We start from the raw sequence: 23,557 nt of genomic DNA, 5'->3' as shown, positions 1-23,557 counted from the left end.
AACGTCACATTTAAAATTACAGCGTGCCAAAATTCGGAAAGATTCAAATAAAGTCACGAGGTCATCTTAATGGCGCGAAATATGAAACAATATTTTGCGGTTGTATACAACACTAAAAAATTTAATCATGGCGTGAATTTCAATAATTTAGTATATAATATTTGGTATATATATATAAATATATATATATATATATATATATATATATATATATATATTTGGTACATTATAGAAGGTTTTTACATACGTTTAATTAAAGGATTTTTTAGTTGTATTTCAAAATAAACAGATTCATGCTCAAATGCATTTCGTACTAACATACATACTCTGCTTGAAAAATTGCATATTATATGGGGTGATCCAGATTTTAATGACAAAACTTTGTCAGTATACATATTCTATGAAACTAAATAAGGAAAAAATGTTATATAAACATAAATCTTTTCAGATCTTATAAAAAAGTTATGACAAGAAAACGAAATACGAAAGAAAAGAAATGAAATATGCAAAATAAATATTGCTGATTTATTCCTACATTATATCGCAATAACCACAAATTGTTTGCTGTTTCCTTCATATTTCATTTTTTTGTTACAATTTTTTTATAAGATCTTAAACGCCTATGTTTATATAATATTTTCTCCTTATTTAGATCTATAGATTATGTATACTAACAAACTTTTGTCATGAAAATTTTGAACACCCAGTATATTTCAGAATATAACATTGAATGAATCATAATGTGTTAATAAAATATCATATTCATAAATAAAATATATATGTGTTCTAAATATAGAATTTTGCAATGCGTAAAAGAATATAAAGTAAATTTTCAAAAAATTGAATTATGCAAATGATTTGATTGCATACTAATTAAAAACATAATTAAATGAGTAGCAACAAGCAATATGTATATACTTAATGTTCTTAAAGTGTGAATTATGAAATAATTTTGGAAGAATTAGAAAGAATTAATGCATCTAGTAAATTATGTGTACGCGGCATAATTTCATCCTACGCATAAAACGTGTGCAATTTAACATGATCATTGCACGAGGGAAACGTTGATTGGTCCATCGATTTATAAGATCCGTATAATCAACCAATGAGAGCAAAATTGGGGGACAAAACTCAGGTTCCCTTGCAATATGGCTGTCAGTATAAATTTGATGCTTGAACATGCGTTTCTCTCCGAAAAATTTGACAAGTAGTCTGTCTATCTATCATCTTTTTCGAAATATAGAGCGTAATGTGATTTTCGGGGAATCAATACAGTGGAAAACGGCTATGCGGATTAGCTGAAGCGTAGCAGTAAAATAAATTATATTTTGAAATCAGGTATGTTTAAGCGTTCGTTCATCGCTATTTATTTATATGTCCATATTGTGTTTCTTTACGATATCTTGAAAAATATTATGTTCTGTTTCATTTCCTTAATTAAAACTTGTACAGTTTTCCTCAAATTTTGCATTATTTAAATCCCTGAACTTCTGTACCGATTAAAAAACGCATACTCGCAGATGTCATCTATCCATCTTCACTTCATCAATCTAACTGCAACAAACTTTCGTTCTTCAAGTTGACAATCGATTTTCCCTATTTGAATCATTTTCTTTTACTTTATCAAATAAATGATAAATAATATGCTGTTTGTTTTATTATTCCCTGTACTCCATTTTATTTTGTATAGTTGGAGCATTCAGTATATTTCCTGTTGAACTGTTGTAATATCCAATAATAAATATACATTTCATGATCATTTTGTCTATGTTTCTGATATGTATGTTTATTAAATATTTTCATTTATTTACTGTAAATATTCCAAATATATAATCATTTTTTAATGATAGTTCATTCTTCATGTGTTTGTGATACTGTATATACATGTGTACACTCTTATTTTGATTTTAGGCATTCACAGCTGTTTATTGATCAACATAGTTTGTAAACATGACATCAAGGTAAAGCACTGACAATTATAATTGTGTTGTTAAAATGAGATGTATGGAATAATATTAATATTTACACTAATCTACTTACAATTATGCAAAAATGGACTACTTTATGATACTATGATATAATAGCAAACATTAATGTACCATTAGTAATATATTATTATTAAACTTTATATATATTTTATACATAAAATATAATTTATAATAACTATATTTAGTAAATAGTAAATCTTCATGTGATTAATATTTTCAAATTTTATATCTATTATCTCAATAAAATTTTATAACATGTATATTTATCATATTGCTATATTTCTGCTTTATATAATAATAAAGAAAAATTGAAAATAATAAATGCACGTTAATACATATATTAATAGATGATTGTATCTATCTGTAGTTGATTTAATAACATGATTGCATACATTATAATGTATGGGTTCTATTAGGCTAGACAGGCTATTCATACTATTGGAAACAGGGACAAATGCAGTAACTAAAAGAGCTGCAGCACAACAATTAGGAGAAGCACAGAGATTACATCCTCATGATTTACATCATTTATTGGCAAGAGTTTCTATCCTTTTAAAGTCTTCACAATGGGATACCAGAGTTTGTGCTGCACAAGCTGTACAAGCTATACTTGCTCAAGTTCCTACTTGGGATCCACAACCCATTAAGAAAGAAACATGTACAGGTAGCTAATTTTAATTTTTTATATACTAAATTTTGTTATTAACATTAAATTTTTTATTTATAGAAGATGAAGAAGCAAAAAGACCAAACAATAAATTAAATTTGGAAGACTTTGATATGGAAAAGATTTTAACACGTAGTTCATATCTTACTGGATCAGAAGGCAATGAATATGATTTAACAGCTACTGATGGGGAGCAAATGCTACTTCCTAATCAAAAGGAAAAAATTGCTGCTAAATTGGGCCTTCATCCACAATTAATGGGAGTTGATACATCAGAATTGTTTACCAACGAAGATCTTACACCAGAAGTATTACCACCTACGTCAAATATACAAACTAATGTATCTGTGAGTGAAACGCTAAAACAACCTAGTGGTCTTAGTAGACGTGAAATGAATAGAGCTAGACGTAAGGTAATACATAATTGATTACTAATATGCTCTCATTGATATTAATGTAATAAGATATTCTTATATAGTATTATTTATTTGATAGGCACGGCAGTCGGTTTCAAAACAACGTTCACGAGAACCTGATGACCATCGTAACAACGAAGATTATCACAATTCAAATGCTCAATCTCCCATCAATAATGAAAGGGAGCCACTAAATAAAAGAATAAAATTAGAGGAACTGATTTCGTTAGAGATTGGCGTTAATTATAATTCACAGACTGAATCAGTCAATGGAGTACCAGATAGTACTGGTTGCTGGCCAGATTCTGTAATAAATTGGCCTCTAGAATCATTTGCAGAAAGTCTCTGTCAAGATCTATTTAGTCAAAAATGGGAAATAAGGCACGGAGCAGCGACTGCTTTACGTGAACTCGTAAAACTTCATGGGAAAGGTATGAAAAATGATTGTAAGTTGCATTTAAAAAGTAATAAAATACAATATTAATTGAAATTTATTATAGGTGCAGGTAAATCGAGGAATCAAACTGCAGAGAAAATGGCAGAAAGTCATTATCAGTGGCTTATTGATGCCGCCCTGCGACTACTATGTGTTTTAGGATTAGATAGATTTGGAGATTTTGTTTCTGATCAAGTCGTTGCGCCTGTACGAGAAACATGTGCTCAAGCACTAGGTTCTCTTTTATTACTAGTGCCAAATCAAAAAGATGATGAAAATAAAAATAGGGGAATTACAGGAATACTTTCAGTCATGCTAAAACTGTTGGAGAATGATGAATGGGAAGCAAGACATGGTGCGCTACTTGCACTCAAATATTTACTTGCTATACGAGATGATCTATTAGACGACATACTACCGAGAGTATTTCCAGCTACTATGCAAGGTCTTTCCGATCCAGTCGATGATGTAGGTGCTGCAGCAGCAAGTGCGCTTATACCAGTAGCATCTGCTCTACCACGTTTGTTAAAACCATCAGAACTAGAAGCAATTGTAATTCGTCTTTGGGAACTTTTACGTGAACAAGATGATCTAGCAGCAGCATGTAATAGTTTTATGAAATTACTTGCTGCTATACTTTCATTACCTTGGGCGCGCTCTTATATTACTCCTCAGCCATTATCGCAGGTAAGATCTATATTAATAGAAGCGTTACTTTTTGTTATTTAACCTTAATATTAATATGAGGTTATTTTAGGTCTTACCACGATTATGGCCATTTCTTAGTCATTCTAGTTCCAGTGTACGTAAAGCCACCTTACAAACATTACAAACATTAACTGAAGATGATGGTGCTCATAATGAGAATAAAAAAGAACGGTGGGGCGAAGGAGGTGGACTTGTATTGCAAGAGGCCCTCCGTCATGTTTTTCAACGAGCGTTAATAGAGCACGTAATTGCCATACAAGATGTAGCTGAACGTGTTTGGGAAAATCTAGTCGTACAAAGCGATCTCGAGCTTTTATTGCATGCAGCGTGTCCTCTTGTCAGCACATGGCTTTGCCTTGCAATGCAACCGGAACACGTGCCATTTAATCCGAACTTACTCATGATAACCACTCCTAATAAAGGAGCTAAGAATAATCAAGTTTCTGGTACTTGCGACGGACAATCAGATGCTAGTAATAACGGAGGAAATAATACTGTTGGTGGAAACGTAAAATCCATATCCGAATTAAAAGTTTATATTGGTGGAATCGAAACTGTAGCTCCAAACATAAGGAAATCAAACTTAATTCATGCTCGTTGTAGAGCTGCACGAATGTTAGGGTTGTTATCGCATTACGTAGTACAACCAGCACCAGGTGTTACTTACACACCAGATATACTTAGTCCTTCACTTTGTTATGCTAAAGTATTACTAGCACATCTGAATTCGCGTTCAGCATTACAACGCACCATTGTAGGTTTGACGATGTCTCATTGGGCGACTGTAAATAACATGAAACCACCTACAATACCAGATATTTTAAGGTATCAAATGAAATCTTCCTATCTTACTTATATTTAATACAATACAGTAATAATATATTTGTTCTCAAAAGGAAGAGACTATTGGAGTGTTTGAACGAGTACGTATACTACGATGAGATCGCCACATCTTTTACTCGTCTGTTACACGACAGTCGCGGTTACGTTGCCACTCTCAAACATTATAACCTGCCTGTTCTTATCAAGGTAGAACCATCGGGAGTGATGACGCTCGACCAAATTGCAATCCTTGCTGGGAAACCAATTTCAAAACTTTGTGCCATGGGTAATACGACAAACTATGGAGGACCTAGTGGAAGTTTTAGCAACAGCTCTAATCCGATTAAATTAAAGCCAAAGTTGATTGAAAGTTTAGAAGAAAGACGGAGTGCAGTAAAAATAGGTGCTGCCGATATAGCAGCACAGCAACTTTCATATAATGTTATGTCAACGGCAGCACTCGCTGGTGCTGCAACAATGTTACATTGTCTTCCTCCATCCCCACAACCTCTTAACCCATTGATAAAACCATTAATGGAAGCTATTAAACGTGAAGAAAATGAAGAACTACAAAAACTGGCTGCAAAGCATTTGTCGTATTTAGTTGATCTCTGTGTAGATAGAAAACCTACTCCTAATGCAAAGGTTTGCATGGAAAATAATATCGTTAGCATAAACGGATATTGTATTCTCTTTGAATAATTTAATTTAACTTTATATCATAGATATCGACCAATTTATGTACATTCCTATGCTCGGATACTGAATTTACACCTCGTGTAAATTGTAATACAAACGCAGATCTATTTGACGGAATTCTTACTTTAAGCAATAGACAGAAACATGCTGAAAGAATAGCTTATAATCGGGGAACCAACAGTGGACTTAGTGGAGGCAGAGGGCCTGGCCGGCCACCAACAACTGAAATTCCTTTAGAAGAACTACTTGCTTATGAAGAACCTGAAGCTAAAGCTGATAGAACACGTCGTCGCGGAGCTACTTTAGCACTTACCGCTATAGGTTTGCAATACAACATTCTAATACGATATAAATGCGTTATATAAATTTAGAATATTCATTGTTTTTTGTAGCTACTCTATTTGGTGCAGAATTACCTACACGTTTGCCGCATCTTTGGGAACTAATATTACCAAACGTATTACGAGAAAAAGACAAAATCACTAATCGTGAAAATATTCAAGAAGAAGTAAATCAGTTAATTTTTGGTTTACAAGTTTTAGAAGTTATGGCTCCCAGTCTTCATAAAGCCTTACTGCCTCCTGTCCTAGAATGCCTTTCATTCTTATGTGAATTATTGGCTCATCCTTACAAAGCTGTCAGACACATGGCATCCAGATGTATAGCTATATTAGCTACATTAGATACAGAGAAGGTAATGCTTTAAATTAATATAATATTCGATGTCAGTTTGACGATTAAATCTTAATCTCAAAAAATTGTATTCCAGATAATAATGCAGGTTACAAACCGTGTAATACCACTTCTAGAATCAACTGGTGGAGAGAAAATATACTCAGGAACTGTAACAGCACCAAGTGAAGTAGATTCAGTAAAACAAGGCGCAGCCGAAGCGTTAGCGTGTCTTGTCGAAAGTTTAGGTGTTAATATCGTTCCATATGCTGTGCTCTTTATGGTTCCATTGCTTGGACGTATGAGTGATCAAAATCAGGCTGTAAGATTAGCTTGTAGTGCTACATTCGCAACACTCGTGCAACTTTTGCCCCTTGATCCTGGTGCGATTACGGATCCACCAGATTTAATGTAAGTCTAAGTTTTACTAACAAATGTTAATTTAACATGTACATCATAAATCTTTGAAATATTTTAGAGAAAAGAAAACACAAGAGTGGCGGTTCTTAGAACAACTTTTGAATCCACGCAGTATCCCAGATACCGTATTACCGATTCCAGTATCTGCAGAGTTACGTTCTTATCAACAACAAGGCTTAAATTGGTTAAATTTCTTGAATCGTTATCGACTTCATGGTGTTTTATGCGATGACATGGGCCTTGGAAAAACTTTACAAACTCTTTGTATACTAGCTTTAGATCATCATCGTAATCCTTGTGCTCCACCAAGCTTGGTAGTGTGCCCGCCAACTCTAACTGGTCATTGGGTGTATGAGGCAGAAAAATTCTTCAAAACCAAAGATCTCTCAGTGTTACAATATGTTGGCACCCCACCTGAGCGTGAAAAATTACGTCCAATGGTTACTTATCACAAACTCATCGTTGCAAGTTATGAAATAATCCGTAAGGATATCGATTATTTCGAAACTTGTCAATGGAACTACTGTGTGCTCGACGAAGGTCACATTATTAAAAATGGAAAGACAAAAAGTGCTAAGGCAACTAAACGATTGCATGCGAATCACAGACTTATACTTTCGGGAACACCAATACAAAACGATGTACTTGAATTATGGTCCTTGTTTGACTTTTTAATGCCAGGTTTCCTGGGTACTGAGAAACAATTTGCGGCAAAGTACTCACGTCCTATACTAGCCTGTAGGGAACCAAAAGCTGGCCCAAAAGAACAAGAGGCGGGAGCTTTAGCAATGGAAGCACTTCATAGACAAGTAATTTTCTTTCTCATGTGCATTGTATCTTATTTTTTAATCTTACTAATAATTGAATATATTTGTTAAATTATCTACAACTTTTTGTAATTTTGCATTGTGCAGGTTTTGCCATTCTTACTTAGACGAAATAAAGAAGATGTCCTCAAAGATTTACCACCAAAAATTACACAAGACTATTATTGCGACTTATCGTCATTACAACGTACGCTATACGAAGATTTCCATACTCGACGTTCTGCCACTTTATTATCCGCTGCGTCGTGCACTTCAACTGGAAATAATGGTTGTAGTGTCTTTGAAGCATTACGATATCTGCGTAATGTTTGTAATCATCCCAAATTAGTATTAAATCAACGACATCCGTTATACGCAACTGTTAGTATCAACATGACATCCGTTAAGATATTTTACTTGTAACTTTAAATTGACAATTATTTTATTTCTAGGTGTGTAATACATTGAAGCAACGAAAGAGCACATTGTCCGAGATAGAATATGCAGCCAAGTTACCTGCATTAAAACAATTATTATTAGATTGTGGCATAGGACAGCCACAACGACAACAAAACCGCAATTCTGTAACTACTGATGCATCAGATAATCAACCACCGCAGGAGCAACAGTTAGTGAGCCAACATCGAGCTTTAATTTTTTGTCAATTGAAAGCAATGCTGGATATCGTGGAAAAAGATCTTCTTTGTGCCCATTTACCTACTGTTACATATCTTCGTCTCGATGGAAGTGTGCAAACCACGCAAAGGCATTCCATAGTAACACGTTTTAACGCAGACCCGTCGATAGACGTGCTTCTGTTAACGACTCAAGTCGGTGGCCTTGGATTGAATCTAACTGGTGCTGACACTGTTATATTCGTAGAACATGACTGGAATCCTATGAAAGATCTTCAAGCGATGGATCGAGCACATCGTATTGGTCAAAAGAAAGTAGTGAACGTATACAGGTTAATCACAAGATCGACAGTAGAGGAAAAGATCATGGGACTGCAGAAATTCAAACTTCTCACAGCAAATACCGTAATTTCAACAGAAAATGCATCTTTGGAAACAATGGCAACTGATCAGGTAAAATATATAAATCTAAATTTATTAACTTGCATAGTTATAGCTATTTCAACAATAAAAGTTTTGTAATAAACTAATAAATAAATTTATTTTTTTATAAGAATATATTACATATAACCCTGATATTTTTATCTTTTTTGTGTTTTAACTTTTTTTATGTTACTTCGTATTCCTCATTTTAATTCTACAATAAAGCTTTAAATAGATGTAAATACACACGCATATAATACAAAACAATTCTTGAAATATGCTATAATTAATTATGAAAGAAATTTCAATTTATAATAGATTTTATTTGTAACAATTTTTTATAGCTACTTGACTTGTTTTCATTGGACAGTGGCAAAGAGAAAAAATCAGAAATACAGGATGATGCCACGTCTAAAATTAGTGAGGTTCCAGGCATTAGCCGTTCCGTTTTAGAAATTCTCCCTGAACTATGGGAACAACAACAATATGACGATGAATATGACATTCAGTCATTTTTATCTACTTTAAAGTGAGCTTATGGTTTTACACATCAGTATCATCGAGTACATTTATTTAACAGTTAAATGTATTTAAGATGATCACTTTGTGAAACATACATGAATCAGACCTGATAGAAAAACAGTAATCTTAATTTTATGGACTGAGAATGACAAATAATCAATGGATCTATAAAGGGATATACGAATTACTTATAAAAAAGAAAAGATAAGGAAGAAAGAAACTCAGATAAATAAGTTACGGATTATATTGATTAAGTACTATGAGTAAGCGAGTCTTGTTTATTTATAATAACTTATAAAAATGTTGATACAATTACAATTCCGTATTTGTACCAAACAACATTGTGATGTGTTTATTTATATTATACTAGTCTCTTCCTTTATCGTCGTTTCTGTATACCACCACAACATATCAATTGATAAAAATGGCAATGCTAATTGTCTTTTTCTCTTCTTCTTTCTGTTTAAAATGATTTCCAATGTGATAAGTTATAATTATCACAATTTCATGTTCACCTCATAGTTTCGATACACATTTCGGATCCAAGTTCCCGGCCGCAAATATATTATGGGGATCCAAGTGTGCTTTGGCTGCTCTATAAAGGGACACACCCACTTTTCCTACTGCATCCGCGTAAAAACAAGAACGTAATTTTCCTATACCGTGATGATGAGACAGAGAACCACCGTTTGCAAGAATTTCTTCGCGTGCAACGTGCTCGATAGTCTCATATGTTTCTATCGGGTTCGGAAGATTCTTGTAATTAAATGCCATGTAAAAGTACACACAACAACCGGCGTCGTAAGTCTGTGTAACACGACAAGAGATAAAGTATTGTTCGACACCACGTGAATAACACTCTCTGATCACACGAGATTTCACATTCCTACACAACGGTAACGCACGATTCCAGGAGACGGACGTCTCAAATGATTCAGCTAAAACGTAGTACTCGAGACCCAGATCTCGGATATAAGCTATAACGAATGTTAAAAGATAACCTCGTTCACCATTCGTTTCTCCTGCTGGAATACCATTGTGTTGCTTCGCGATGTTGTAAATCTTTTGTTCCTGTGCTGCCACCTCGGCAGTTGAGCTACCTTCGAACAATAAGGTAGCGACACATATTTGATCCCATTTGAAACGTTTTATCCTAGTAATGTAAGCTTGTTTTAATCCTTGCAAAATTAAACCACTCCAACTAGATTCTGGTCGCAACATCTGACCGAACTGGAACTGTTCATTGTCCATCAATCGTATACTAGTCGGCTGACATCGTTCCTTAGCTACCTGCTCATAAAAATGGTACAGTTTTTTTTATAAGAAACAACTGCAATATATTCAATGTTAATTTTAATCAAATATCTTAATAACCAAGAAAGTTTGTCAAGCTTTAAAGAGAATTCAAGAACAAGAAAATTTAAATAAAGCTACAGTTGTATCATTCCTTTTTTAATTTGAACTATCCAAAAAGGAATAATAATAAAACTGCAATATATAACAGATATTCTCTAGAAATTCATATTATATAATAATAGCAACAAAGTAATAGTATTTAAATTTATATATATCGCTATTAAATTAATAAAATTTTACCTCACGCAACGCTAATACTCCGGCTTGAAAATTTGGGAAAACTATGCTACCGTATTTGACTACTTTTGGCAATGGTCTAACTTTGATCACCACTTCTGTAACGACGCCCAATGTTCCTTCGCTACCAAGGATCATATGGTCAAAGTCAGGACCACAAGAAGCTCTTGGTACCAATATACCTCTTTCGAGTGTTATTTCTGGATCATCCGTTCTACCGGTAACCATTCTCACGCGTACAACTAGGTCTTCGATGTTCCCATATCGATTTTTCTTCATGCCACTCGCCCTCGTTGCAACCCATCCACCTAAACTGTTCTTTCAAGAAATAAAATCGATCATGCGGCTAGTAGTCTTGTACTTGATGTAAATAACTATTTGACATACTTTTCTTATCGTATACCTGTACATACGATGTTTGCACGAAAGATTGTTCATAGAAATGTGAGATGAAATGTAAGTGATAGGCTCTTTGTGCTTTTTATTTTATGAAGTAACTTTTAATTTTTTAAATGAAACTAGAATATTGTGTAGCTTTACTCATGCAAAGAATATAAGTACACTTTTAATTATACTAAAATACAAGCACCTGCAATTTTCACGACATTTAGTATGATCATGATCTTCTCCAACAATTCTCTGACGTGCACGATTAAATGTAACGTAATTAATATTCAGTAAATCACTCCAGTGAGAATTAATTTTAATTCAAAGAAGTTGAGAATAGTCCAATTGAATATAAAAGATAATTGCCATTTAATATTACTTAGGAAGATTTACATTTTATAGTTTACTGTATTATAAACTTTAATCTATATCTTAAATAAAAAAATTACATTTACAATTAAACAAAACAGGAAGAAGAAGTCAAATTCAGTATAGCAGTTCGCAATAAGGTACTCTATGAAAAGTACGCTAATTAAAACGTTTTTATGCCCATTTTCTTCCATATACCTTCTTTCACAAATAGGATATAGAAGATTTCAAGAAAAGAACTTTATAACTTGCTAGCTATGACGATTCTTATTATAGATATACTAATATTGCGTAAAACGTCGTAAAATTACACGTGTTTGTATTCAAACAGTTAATATCCTAAACAAATATTTGTTGCGAACGAATAAAACGGACTTTCTGTTTTAATATAATATGGTGTACCTAGAAAATTCGTAAGAATCGGGTTCGTGACCAGAAGTCAGACCTTGCAGTCGGAGTTGCTTTTCGAGGTCCTGGCCGATAATACCAGCCTCGCAACAAGCAATTAGGTTTTCCCTGTCTATCCACAGTATTCTATTCATTTGCGAAGTGTCCAACAATATTATCGTTCGCCGTTCGTTCGTCGGACACGAGGCAGCACCGCTTACGCTCGTTCCACCGCCGAATGGAATACAGACTGATCCATATCGAGCACACAATTTAATTATTTTTACGACGTCCTCGTGGCACTCTGGAAATGCATAGACATAGATGTCATTGTTATAAGACAAAGCATTTTAGCTTCTGATTTGTTAGGATTTTCTCGATAATTATGTCAACTTTTTGACATATTTTGTAATCTAAGAAAAATTTGAGAAAACTTAAATTTTGATTTTTGACCTTGTTCGGCTCTACTCAATAATGATGCCCTTTCTTTAATATATATATCTTGTAATCTAAGAAACAGTAATCTAATTTGTGATCTAACAATTTGAGGAAAATTAACTTCTTAATAATTTGGAATATTTGAACAAAATTGAAATTACAACAAATTCGATGCAGTCAAGAAAAACATGTATTTCAAATGCGAATTATTTCAAACGCACACTACATTTTCACAGACATGCTGCAACTAAATCTTATTTATGGTATTATATATCAAATTTAGTATTAGATTGCAGATTTGCGACAATATTACATTACTAATTACTCCTACTACATCAGGAATTTAAAAAATAAGTAGTAGTGAAACATTCACGAATTTAGGCAAACAAACAATAATAAAACAGGTTTATGAATTTAAAGGATAGACGAGAATAAAACATTTATGAATTTAAGAAGTAAGCAATAATAAAACATTTACGAATTTAAAAAAATAAGCAATAATAAAACATTTATGTTTTGTTCCCCGAATCTGTTCAATAACACTAATACGTGCATGATGATATGATTATTACGTAATGGGTCATGAATAAATATGTGTATGTAGGTATGTCTATCCGCTGCGCCGTATAGAGGAGCTAAATTAGTTATACTCTGGGAATATATTCACTTGTAGGCAAGTACTATTCTCACTCAAAGCATTCAAAAGATTAAATATCAATCCATTTCAGGACATAATATAATACGAACACTGATATATGTAGAAAACATTAAAGTGACATTAAACGATAGGCTATTTTTTAAGTAGCAAAGGAAATGGAAATGAAGAATAAATAAAAATGATAGCACAAAAATTTTACGATTTTATAGTAGTATAGTTTATTTTTAGCCTTCCGGCCGAGAAAGGAACTCGATACACAATTATTTTACCTATTGCCTTGCATGATTCAGCTACAATTTACACACACATCCATTCATTCATTCAATCCTTAATTTTCTATTACAATTTATATATCATATATCTACTGTCTATCATCTATCTATCTCTAACTATTAACTATTATATATGTCTATTATCTTTTATATATTGCATAAATCTTTATCTAATTGCCTAATTTACCTACTTAACTAAATACCCTTTTTCGCTTCGCTCTCCCATTTTTCTTCTTTTCCGATTTCGTCGCCCAGTCTACAACCCTATCTTTTTCTTCTTCGTTGACTATGTCTCCTATACTAATTCTAATTATATTAATTCCTAATTCCTTACACTATCTTGTAAAAGAGTAATTTTGACGTATATAACAATTGAAAAGATATTCGAAATGAAAAGATGAAGCAAATATTCATTGTGTCGTTTCACATTTATACGTATATAAGGTATTCGTTTAATATCACTTATTCGCGCAATTCATGGTATAACATAGAAACGTTCTCTGGAAATTATAGACTACACATCTACATATAACTAAGTCAAGGTTGAGAAGTTTGTAGTCTATCTACTCGATATTCAACTCACTTCATACACTATAAATAGGTAATTACGTTTAGTTGAAGCTAACTTTTAGTTTATTACGTGCTTTAAATAAATGAAAGAAACTTTAAACAATAAATCTGACCTCAAATAGCAAAAGAATGTAAATATGTATTAAATTTCCATTTAAATGAACTACTTAGTGAAACATTTGAATTTAAAAAGAATATGAACTAAGAGAAATCTGCACGCATGTATATCTATATTTACTTCTAACAAGCAGTTGATAATTATTTTTCATTATATTGACATGCTATGCAAATTATGAAATTTATTTTATTTACAAGTGTTTTGATCTTACTGCTCATTGATTTTGAAAGTAACTACATTAATTTATTGAATTACCATAGTAGTAATGGTTTTACATTTCGTAATAATAGCTAAAAGAAATTGACAAATAAAAAGAGAAAAACAAATGAACCTGAAAAGATAAAAATGAGTTGATAATTTTTAACAGATGATTTTTGTATATATTGCCACAAGGAATATGATATGAACTGCAATGTAATACACAAAATGTACATGGTAAGTACATAGATAGTTTCTAATAGGTAGTTATTATATAGATCATGTTTTTTAGATCAAGAACTACATCATACAGTGTATACTAATACATATCACTATCAGGTGAAGGTAAATGAATTGTGTCACTGGTACGATAATTAAACACGTTGATAAGATATTTTAGATCACTAAAAATATAATATAACAATTTGAAATTACTCACTTGGCCAAAGAACTATGTCCGGTATTCGATCGAACGATCCATGTTTGAGGAGATAAATTTCCCGAAGTGTGTGCCCATGTGCTCTAACCAAGCGATCGATTCCTTTCAAGGAATATTCGATATTTAATTCTTGAATCGCTTCCAACACTTTCGACGAAATGATCGGTTCTGGTAGATTTGTCGGTATCGATTGAGATACATTCCTTTGGGTTGGATCTATACCAAACGTGTCTTTTACCCATTGCGTGAAATACGGAAGTTGCTGGTTTCCAATCGGATATCTGCAAAAATATTTCATTTATTAGCATGAGTAATAAAACATTACAAAAAAGAATAAAATATATTGATATTAAATTAATTCAATATTTATTTGTACAGTAGTAACAATACTTAAAAAATGGGCCAACAAGAAGTATAGACAAGTTAATTTTTTGGAAGAAAAATATAATATTTTGGATTACTTATAAGATTATTTAATTATGAAAATTTGATTTTTGTGTCAGTGAACTTCTTAATTAAATTAATAGACAAAGGCATTAAATAAAATATATAAGATAGTTATTTGTTAAATACTAAATATTAGCAATAAAATTTATATTAATCAAAATTAATTAAAAATTTGATTTAATAGTCATATTGAAATCCTAAAAGTAATTAATTCCATTTTCAAGTTTTGAATTTAAATTGTGTATATGTAAAACACGAAATGATGTAGGATGTATGATGATGGATGAAATTAAACCCTATATAATTCATTCAATTTTAAGAAATTACATTATAAAATATTTCTACATATCTATTTTATTTTGGTTTCACTTAACTATTATAAGGATATGTTTTATCATGATTGATTTTATTTAACTGTTATAATTATAATGATATAATGTTATGACTTGCAAGTTAGTAGATTAAAGTGAAATGTCTCGTATTGTATTATACTATAAGTAATTACATTTAGATTTGTTTAATCAGCGTATCTTATCATGATGATTGCATATGAATTTAATCATATGTGTAGTATCGTGGACAAAAAGGCATGAGGCGGCACTCGATAGCAAATAGCGCCTTAGGTTACGAACGTTCGGGACCCGGGTTCGAATTCCGGCGACCGGACTCCGATTTTTTTTCTACGCATTAAAAATGGAAGAAAAACAGCAGAAAAGCGTTACAATTATCACGGACAACACTTACACCTCAGGCGTTTAACAGGAGACGCAAAGAAGGCGGCACATATAAGACGTTGTGAGCCGAGTGTGAGGATAAGACGTACGACGATACTACATATGTTTCCCAGAAGTTAAACGTCGTTACTGATGGTCATAACCCATTTAAACAATGTTTCCTTTTTTCTTTTAATGAAATATCACAAAGAATAGGGTTTCAGTTATATTTTATAATATTTCATTATGAAATGTTTATATATATGTTGTTCAATGATAATCAATTTCTACTAAAATTCACTTAATTTTCAATAATGAATGAAAATTAATTAAACATTTTAAACAAAAATCAGTAAACACACAAAGAGAATATGTATTTTCATATTTATATTTTTGCTCGCTTGTACCACATACGTTTGTTTACGCTTATTAGAAGCAATTTGCTGGGTAGAAAACGGTAAGTGTAACTGCGTTTTTCGAGACCAACAAAGTAAACAAGAAACAGTTTCTTAGTTGCGCGAACTTGGAATATACAAGTTTAGAAAATAACATTTATTGTCCAATAATACATATATTTACAATACGATATATTTAAATTGTTAACCGCATCATTCCTTATTCAGAAATTTTATGACCATGAAATTGTCCTCATTAATAAGGATAAATCAATTTCAGATGGATCGACTTTAATTCGTGCAAATATAAATATTACATAATATATTTACGACACGAATGAAACAAGTGATTAAAAAATAGAACATTAGAACCTATAAATAAAGAAATTATTATATTAAAAAGATTAAGACTCTGGGTGATGAGTTAATTCGTCTTCTTTAGTTTACAATTTAACACCAAATAATATATACAGTGATAAATCAAAGAATTGACACAAACCACATTTTCTCTTAAAAAACTTGTAAAACACGATTATTTGTAAAATGTAATTTTCAAGTGTAAAATTTAGGTATATCATATTTTGTTATTAGTAAGCAGCTATAGAATAACAGTGAATGATAAAAGACTGAAAAGCGTAACTGAATGTTTTTAATATTTTAATGTGATATTAGATTTAAATTATCATAAAATTGGTACGAGACAATCAGTTCTAGAATTATTTCGAAACCGATATAAAGTCAAAAAGTAATTTAAAAGCGACATAAGAATCGATATACAACAGAATATATCGTAATTCGTATTGGTAAACAATAAGCAGCTGCATAATAAAAATAAATAATAAAAAACGCATAATATAGCACCTTCGTTATAAGAACTCTTCGTGGAATTGTATCAAATAAATTTTCAATAAACTTATTTTGTACTATTTACCATCCTGCTTTTACGATTTTAAACAAGCTTGTTGCATTTTTTAAGTTCAGAAGCTTATTGTATCGTTCATCGTTGATTATTAGTAATTAGACAATACAGCATATAGTAATAGCAGTAGTTAGTAGTAGTAGTTTAGCAATTAACTACGATTAACAAGGGAAGATCTCTAACCCAGAAATTCGAAAAATTATGAAAATTCTGAGATATGTAGAGCATATGTAGCCATGTATTGCGCAATTTTCTTCTCTTGCCCAAATTCGCTCTAAGGAGGTAAAATCGACTCCTGAAAATTCAACTATTTTCCGATTTTATGTTATAATTCGCAAACTATACGAGTTAAACTATAACAGCTTTTAGATAAAAATTGTTTATTTTTTCCAACGAAGGCTATCGTTTGGTAAAAGATTTGGTAATTATTTAGAAAGCTGCAATTATCTTGGATTTCGGTGATTTTTTAATATATTAAAAAAATCAAAGTTTTGAATAATTTTTTTTGCATGTACCACTGCTGCTCGGGCTGTTTTCGAGATATCTGCAAAAGACTTGTCGAATATAATGGTATATCCGTGGCAACGCATTCGCCAATGTTTACAGTTTATATAAGTGGGTTAGGTGTTATTTAATCCCGTAGTCACAGTGAGACGACCGACAACCAATGCTAATGCATACGCTATCATGGCCGCACAATTATAAGCAGAATTCATTATGAGCTACCGACAACTTTTTCGAAATTATCTCGGAAACTATGGTCGAGAGGCGATTATGTGTGTAGAAAAAAGTTGTTCAGAATCATGTCCCCGACAATATATAAAAAATATGTCGAAATGCAAGATGCCGGTAGCTTCCTAAACACATAATTACCAAAGATTTATCATTTGTTTATATAATTACAAAAAAGTTATAAAGAAAGTAATTGTTAATTTTTCAAAAAACTCATTCTTTGGCGTAAAATCTTAATCAATGATTTAAATAATTATGAAAAGACATAAAAAACATTTAGTTATTTTTTTATTATAAATACAATCTTTGTTGCATTGTTGAATTGTGTTCTTCGATAATCGAAGAACTTCTCAATTTCATTGTACACATATTATGATATGCTGACGTGCAATAAAAAATTTTCGGTGCGCATGTATGCACCTGATGCATCATATAACGCAGGTATGCATTCAGTTATGCGAAACAAAGAAAAATATACGGACTAACGTATCTAATGACAAAGTAATAAATAATAAGTAAACATGCAATGTCCATTTTAGTGTTCGCAGTCAAGACTAGATATGGATGCTTATCTGAGGAACTGACATCTGCAAATTCAACTAAAGAAAGAAGAAGGGATGGATATGAGAGATGCTGATATTGGGAACGTGCAAACGAGGACTCGAACGTCAATCGATATTTGCTCGAAATAATCGATAAGGATCGGTGTCAAGTTTCGTTTAACACTTTATCTCATTCGGCATGCTCGAAGCTCACGTCGAAGTCCCATTTCCAAGAATTAGTGGTGTTAACAACGTATGCTTAAATGAGCACTACAAGTAAAAATAGTAAAATAATAAAAAAGTAAAATAATAAGTAATAAATGATTCCACTCTTTGTTATTTTCATTTCAGTACAGCGTTGAAGGTTAGCATTTGTCTAGTGAAGACAGATTAACAATAAAAAAATACTGCTTTCTTTGTAGTGCGCCATATTACAGTACTATAGATGTCAACAATAAGTAAGTATATCTAAAGTATATCTCTGTAACGATCATATAAAAATGGTTCACGTAAATCCTGCAAATACAAATCGTTTACTTATGATTACGTTCAAAATTGTGGATAATAACAATATAATGAGATATTATAATGAGAAGAGAAATCGACTTACAAGATATAATAAAAGATACGCTTATTGTATTAATTTGTGGAACCGTTTAAACCACATTCTGTAGAATTTCTGGATAATATATAACGAGGTGCACGCAAAGAACTTTCAGAAGCAATAGAGGTCTAAGATGAGTGTGTACCAGAAGAAGATATTGTGACTTTAGAATACAAAATTAATGTTGTTGCATTTTGGAAAAGTGGAAAGAGGACGCGACTTTCCCTAGACACTCCCAGGCATAAATTTTGAAAAATTTCATTTCTTTAACAATTGTATAAGTATATAATTGTATAGTTATTAGATGGAAAGAGACAGTAAACAGACGGAGAACGCGGCGGGAAAAATTGTTACAAATTTTCGAATATGTTTATAACAAGTTTGTTAACGCTCATGCTGTTATTCGTGATTTGAGCTGTTGAAGATGGGCACTAGAAGCTATTGAAGAAATAGGTTCGAGAAATTTAAAAACTAAAATTTTTCGGACTGGATTTTCAATTTTAAGAAAACTTAAAATTAATAATATAGAATAGTGTCAAAAAAAGTAAACAAATTTATTACCCGATTATATGGCACTGATACCACGCAGTTAAATGAAATTGCTTCGTCTTTTATTAATAATGTAAAATCTCATACTAGAAATATCGGAAAATACGTGCTGTACAGTAATCAATGCTGATGAAAGCGGATTAGATAAAATTACATTATGGCTGTACTTTATCTAGGCAAGGATCAAAAACGGTTATGGCTGTTACAAAGTCTATATCAGCTACAACACACAATTATACTATACTCCCCATAATATCAACTTCTAGGAAATTTATTTAACCGCCTTATATTGTCCTAAAAGAACAGAATGATAAGTTTGTTCCACGTATACAACAGTCTTGAAAAAAGAACTGTTCAATGAATAGTTAATGAACGTATATCTACCAAATGCAGAATCTCGGAAGTTATTGACGTCGTGATCTGGACCGTTAATCTACATTACAAAATAGTATCATGTTGTAATCAGCATGCTGAAATATTCACAATATCGAATACAGGAATAATGTAACTAATATATATAGTTCCGCATAATGAAGAACTTTATATGAATAATTTCCGATCTTGTAGTATTATTTAATTGCGATGATTGATATCATTAAATTACAGTTTCTTATTTTATCTCTATTTTCATCATCAAAATATTACAGTGTATGTACATACTTGCTTACTCGTGGTATAAAAGTGAATATTATATTGATAGAAAGGAAATCAAATAATGCTGAAAATCCAGTAGATTTCGCTTTCTCACAACAAGATCGTCTTAAACATTCTTTTGCAGAATTTCATTATCATGAAGAATAATTCATAATACAATTCACATGACATTTACATTTTCGAAATTATTTGTTTTGGAATAAAGGAATTGTTAGAATAACTGGGCAGGCAAGTGGAGAAGAAACCAGAGGAGATAGAGAAGAAGCTGAAGGGAAAACTAAATGTCAAAGCATGCGCATACAGTAGAATGTACGAAAGGAAAATGTATAAGAAGAGGGAGTAAGGAGACGGGAAAGGAGGAGGGAAGAGAAACTAAACAACGAGGACAGCTTGATTATATGAATAATATCATGGTTTTCTTCCTACATATTTTGCAGGCTCTTGGAGTATTATTAGTCACTATATATTACATCCGAAAATGTATAAATAGTGCAATAAATAACTTATTCACTTATATACTTACTTCTTTAATTGCTTATTAAACATCTATATTATTTACTACGAGAAAGAATAAAAAAGAAGTTTGACAATCATGTTAATAATGACAAGTTCTTACGAAGATATGTTATACCTACAGTTCTATTCTTTTCTTTTATTTCCATCTGGCATATTTACTTATTGTGTAATAAGAGACAGAAGTATATAATATAAGTTACCTTACTTTTGTAATTGTGCAATACAACAAAGCTTGTATTTGTATTTAAAAAAAAGTATTTATCTTTTATGCTGTTTCGTAATTATTTAAACTACCGATTAAGATTTTACGCTAAAACAGAAATTTTTAGAAAAATTATTAATTTTTTGTTTATAAATTCTTTCTAATTATATAAATAACTGATAAATCTTTTACTAGACGGTAGTCCTCATTAAAAGAAACAACTTCTGTTTGAAAACTATTTTTCTATCTTTTATAATGTGCGTGTTATAATACAAAATCGAAAAATAGCTGAATTTTCAGGGGTTATTTTACCCTCTTAGAGTCAATTTTGATGGTAAAAAAATTAATAAAAAATTTCATAATTTTTTAAATGTTCAGGTTGTGGATGTTTTCCATAAGTTAAAGTAAAATATTTGATCTTCTCAAAATACTCGATTTCTTACTATAGATCAAACATTACAGATTATAAATTAAATGTAGAAAAATAAATATTACACAGATTAACTATTTGCTTCTTCCTTTTAACATAAATAACATAATGAATATCGAATAAATAATACTTTTGCATTTAAGCGAATCGAACAATCAAATATTAAATTGATGATACGAATCTGTTAAAACCGTTGAATACAATAGGAAATAAAAAAACTCAATTGTACGATAAAATTAATGTTGATGTATATTGATTTTATGTGATAAATCCGACCCGTTTTTGAAATTGTTTGCAACGGATATTTGTTAGAATATTAATTAAGCAAAAACTAAATACAAAAAACCAAATGTGTACTTAAGTAAATTAAAGTGGTTCATTTAGATCTATATAGAAATTTAGTATCGTGATAACAAGTATTACTGAATTTTATGTATCTTAATCCGCTTATATGATAAACTTAAATTATTTGTCATTCTACTCTCAAAACATAATCAACTTTTTACTTATTCAATTATGGAATAGTATAATTATCTAACAGCATAATTATACGTGTGTTTCTTGTAAACGAATTAAAATTAAATTATGTTTAAAAAAGATAATAATTAAGTATCTATACAATGATGTAAATTAATATGAAAATTAATAGACGTTTCGTTTCTATAACATTATCTGTATCTTCAAAAAATGATAACACCATTTCCCTCTAATATATCATTGATATTTTTTTACGTATAATATGAACATTATAGAATTCTTACTTGTCTATTGATTATCGTTAAAGCTTTTGATAAAAGATTGTAGGAAATAAAAACAAACAAAATTAAAACAAAAATTAAGTGATTACTTTTTTCGAATTTAAAGAGTCGAAATAAACTACTTTCATACATGTAGGCAACTAACATTTTATTTGTTAAACTGATAAAAAAATATTATTAAAAATATTATATATAATATGTAACAAATAAACATATTGAAACATTAAAATATATGTAAATAATTTTTTTTATTTATCTATTCACAAAACAAGTAAAATAATTTATGTATAAAGTTTAATCATCTTTTAGATATATAAATATTTATAGTAACCATTATTATTTTCTAAAATATTAATAAAAGATGAAGATTGAAATATTGATAAAACTTACCTATCACCAGTGAATTCGATGATATATTTTTGGTTCATACGAAATTCCGAGTCTTTGTATCCCCAACCATTCCACTTGAGAACTTTTTGCCTTTAAAAATTCAAGAAGATACGGTTATTTGACACATACTGTCACCATTTGGAATTTTATCTTGGAAAAAGATAAAAGAGAAATCGAATAGAGATTCGTACATCTTTGGCGCGCGCGTTTCTCACACCACGTGACTGGTCAAGCAACCAATCGGTAGGAACAGAAACAGTATTAGCCTCTCATATAGTAAGTTCCTACCCGGTAAATGAATCGAAATTTTCATCATCAAAAATATTAAGTAATAACAAAAATGATAAAAGAAATGAATCATTCCGATGTTTTCGTTGTTTGTCACACAAACAGGTCGTGATATTCACAAAAGAGGTCACAATTGTCACAGGATGGAAAAAAAATCGATCGATTTCTTTTCTCTTTCACGCTCGAATAGTACTAGGGGTGCTTTAGATTCGCAACATCTGCCGATGAGTCAGCTAGTGCTGGGTTCGAGGCGTGGCTGCAAGTAATTTAGCAGTATCCACGCTCTCGTACAACACTTCATCGCGATATTGTCCCTGGTGTCCGCACCGAAGTTTCTACGAATTGATATGAACCAGAAATTGCCGGTACAAAACTGACCTTTCTTTTGGCACAACACTCTGGAAACGGATGGGTCCATTTAAACTCTCCGCATTCTCGTTCGTATCGTTTTTCGTATTAGACGACATATCTTTTATTGACCGCACCGCGAAGGGCCTAACCTTTTAGTCCGCAGAACACGATCAGTAAAGAGTAGATGCTTGAGCGCGCGCTCTTCGCGGCACTGTGTTGACTATTGACACGCGCACCGGCAAACCAAATTTAAATCAATAGAGCCCCCGCCCTATGACTACCCGCCTACCGACGGATCTCCTCGTGAAAGGAACCAATCATTTACACCCGATACATTCTCGCCGTAAATAACCAATGCTTTCTTCCACCTCTGTTCTCTCTGATGCTGTTACGTTCTACTAGATTGGGGGATTCTTTTCATGTA

At 31.5% G+C, this 23,557-nt stretch overlaps 2 protein-coding genes and 1 long non-coding RNA gene across 6 annotated transcripts; 2 read left to right on the top strand and 1 right to left on the bottom strand.

Moving 5' to 3' along the window:
• Window positions 1-1,158: 1,158 nt before the first annotated feature.
• Window positions 1,159-9,553, top strand: Hel89B (histone acetyltransferase 1). Of its 3 annotated transcripts, none has more exons than XM_069113590.1 (15): window positions 1,159-1,338; window positions 1,912-1,961; window positions 2,405-2,652; window positions 2,719-3,068; window positions 3,151-3,502; window positions 3,572-4,194; window positions 4,265-5,040; window positions 5,112-5,682; window positions 5,763-6,057; window positions 6,129-6,430; window positions 6,506-6,819; window positions 6,887-7,637; window positions 7,743-8,015; window positions 8,087-8,722; window positions 9,037-9,553. In XM_069113590.1, exons 2-15 carry the CDS (start codon window positions 1,951-1,953, stop codon window positions 9,223-9,225), a joined length of 5,691 nt encoding a protein of 1,896 aa, XP_068969691.1. In that variant the 5' UTR covers window positions 1,159-1,338; window positions 1,912-1,950; the 3' UTR covers window positions 9,226-9,553. The 3 variants fall into 3 exon arrangements, with proteins under 3 accessions (XP_068969691.1, XP_068969688.1, XP_068969680.1); XM_069113587.1 differs by having other exon boundaries at window positions 2,716-3,068; XM_069113579.1 differs by lacking the exons at window positions 1,159-1,338; window positions 1,912-1,961 and having other exon boundaries at window positions 2,391-2,652; window positions 2,716-3,068; window positions 9,037-9,221; window positions 9,288-9,553.
• Agps (alkyldihydroxyacetonephosphate synthase) lies at window positions 9,479-23,395 on the bottom strand. Its single transcript, XM_069113764.1, has 6 exons — window positions 23,161-23,395; window positions 22,495-22,584; window positions 14,644-14,924; window positions 11,966-12,254; window positions 10,811-11,120; window positions 9,479-10,504 (listed from the first exon to the last, which is right to left on the bottom strand). Exons 1-6 carry the CDS (start codon window positions 23,247-23,249, stop codon window positions 9,731-9,733), a joined length of 1,833 nt encoding a protein of 610 aa, XP_068969865.1. The 5' UTR covers window positions 23,250-23,395; the 3' UTR covers window positions 9,479-9,730.
• LOC138180287 (uncharacterized) lies at window positions 17,683-20,387 on the top strand. 2 transcript variants are annotated; one of them, XR_011173256.1, is made up of 4 exons: window positions 17,683-18,290; window positions 18,389-18,667; window positions 18,743-18,849; window positions 19,066-20,387. It is a non-coding gene; the product is annotated as an uncharacterized LOC138180287 (long non-coding RNA). The 2 variants fall into 2 exon arrangements; XR_011173252.1 differs by having other exon boundaries at window positions 18,389-18,849.
• Window positions 23,396-23,557: the final 162 nt, after the last annotated feature.

This window comes from Bombus flavifrons, chromosome 1 (assembly GCF_040668555.2).
Source record: "Bombus flavifrons isolate JBK064 chromosome 1, iyBomFlav1_principal, whole genome shotgun sequence".
Lineage (NCBI taxonomy): Eukaryota > Metazoa > Arthropoda > Insecta > Hymenoptera > Apidae > Bombus > Bombus flavifrons.
This window is presented reverse-complemented; position numbering and strand designations above follow the sequence as displayed.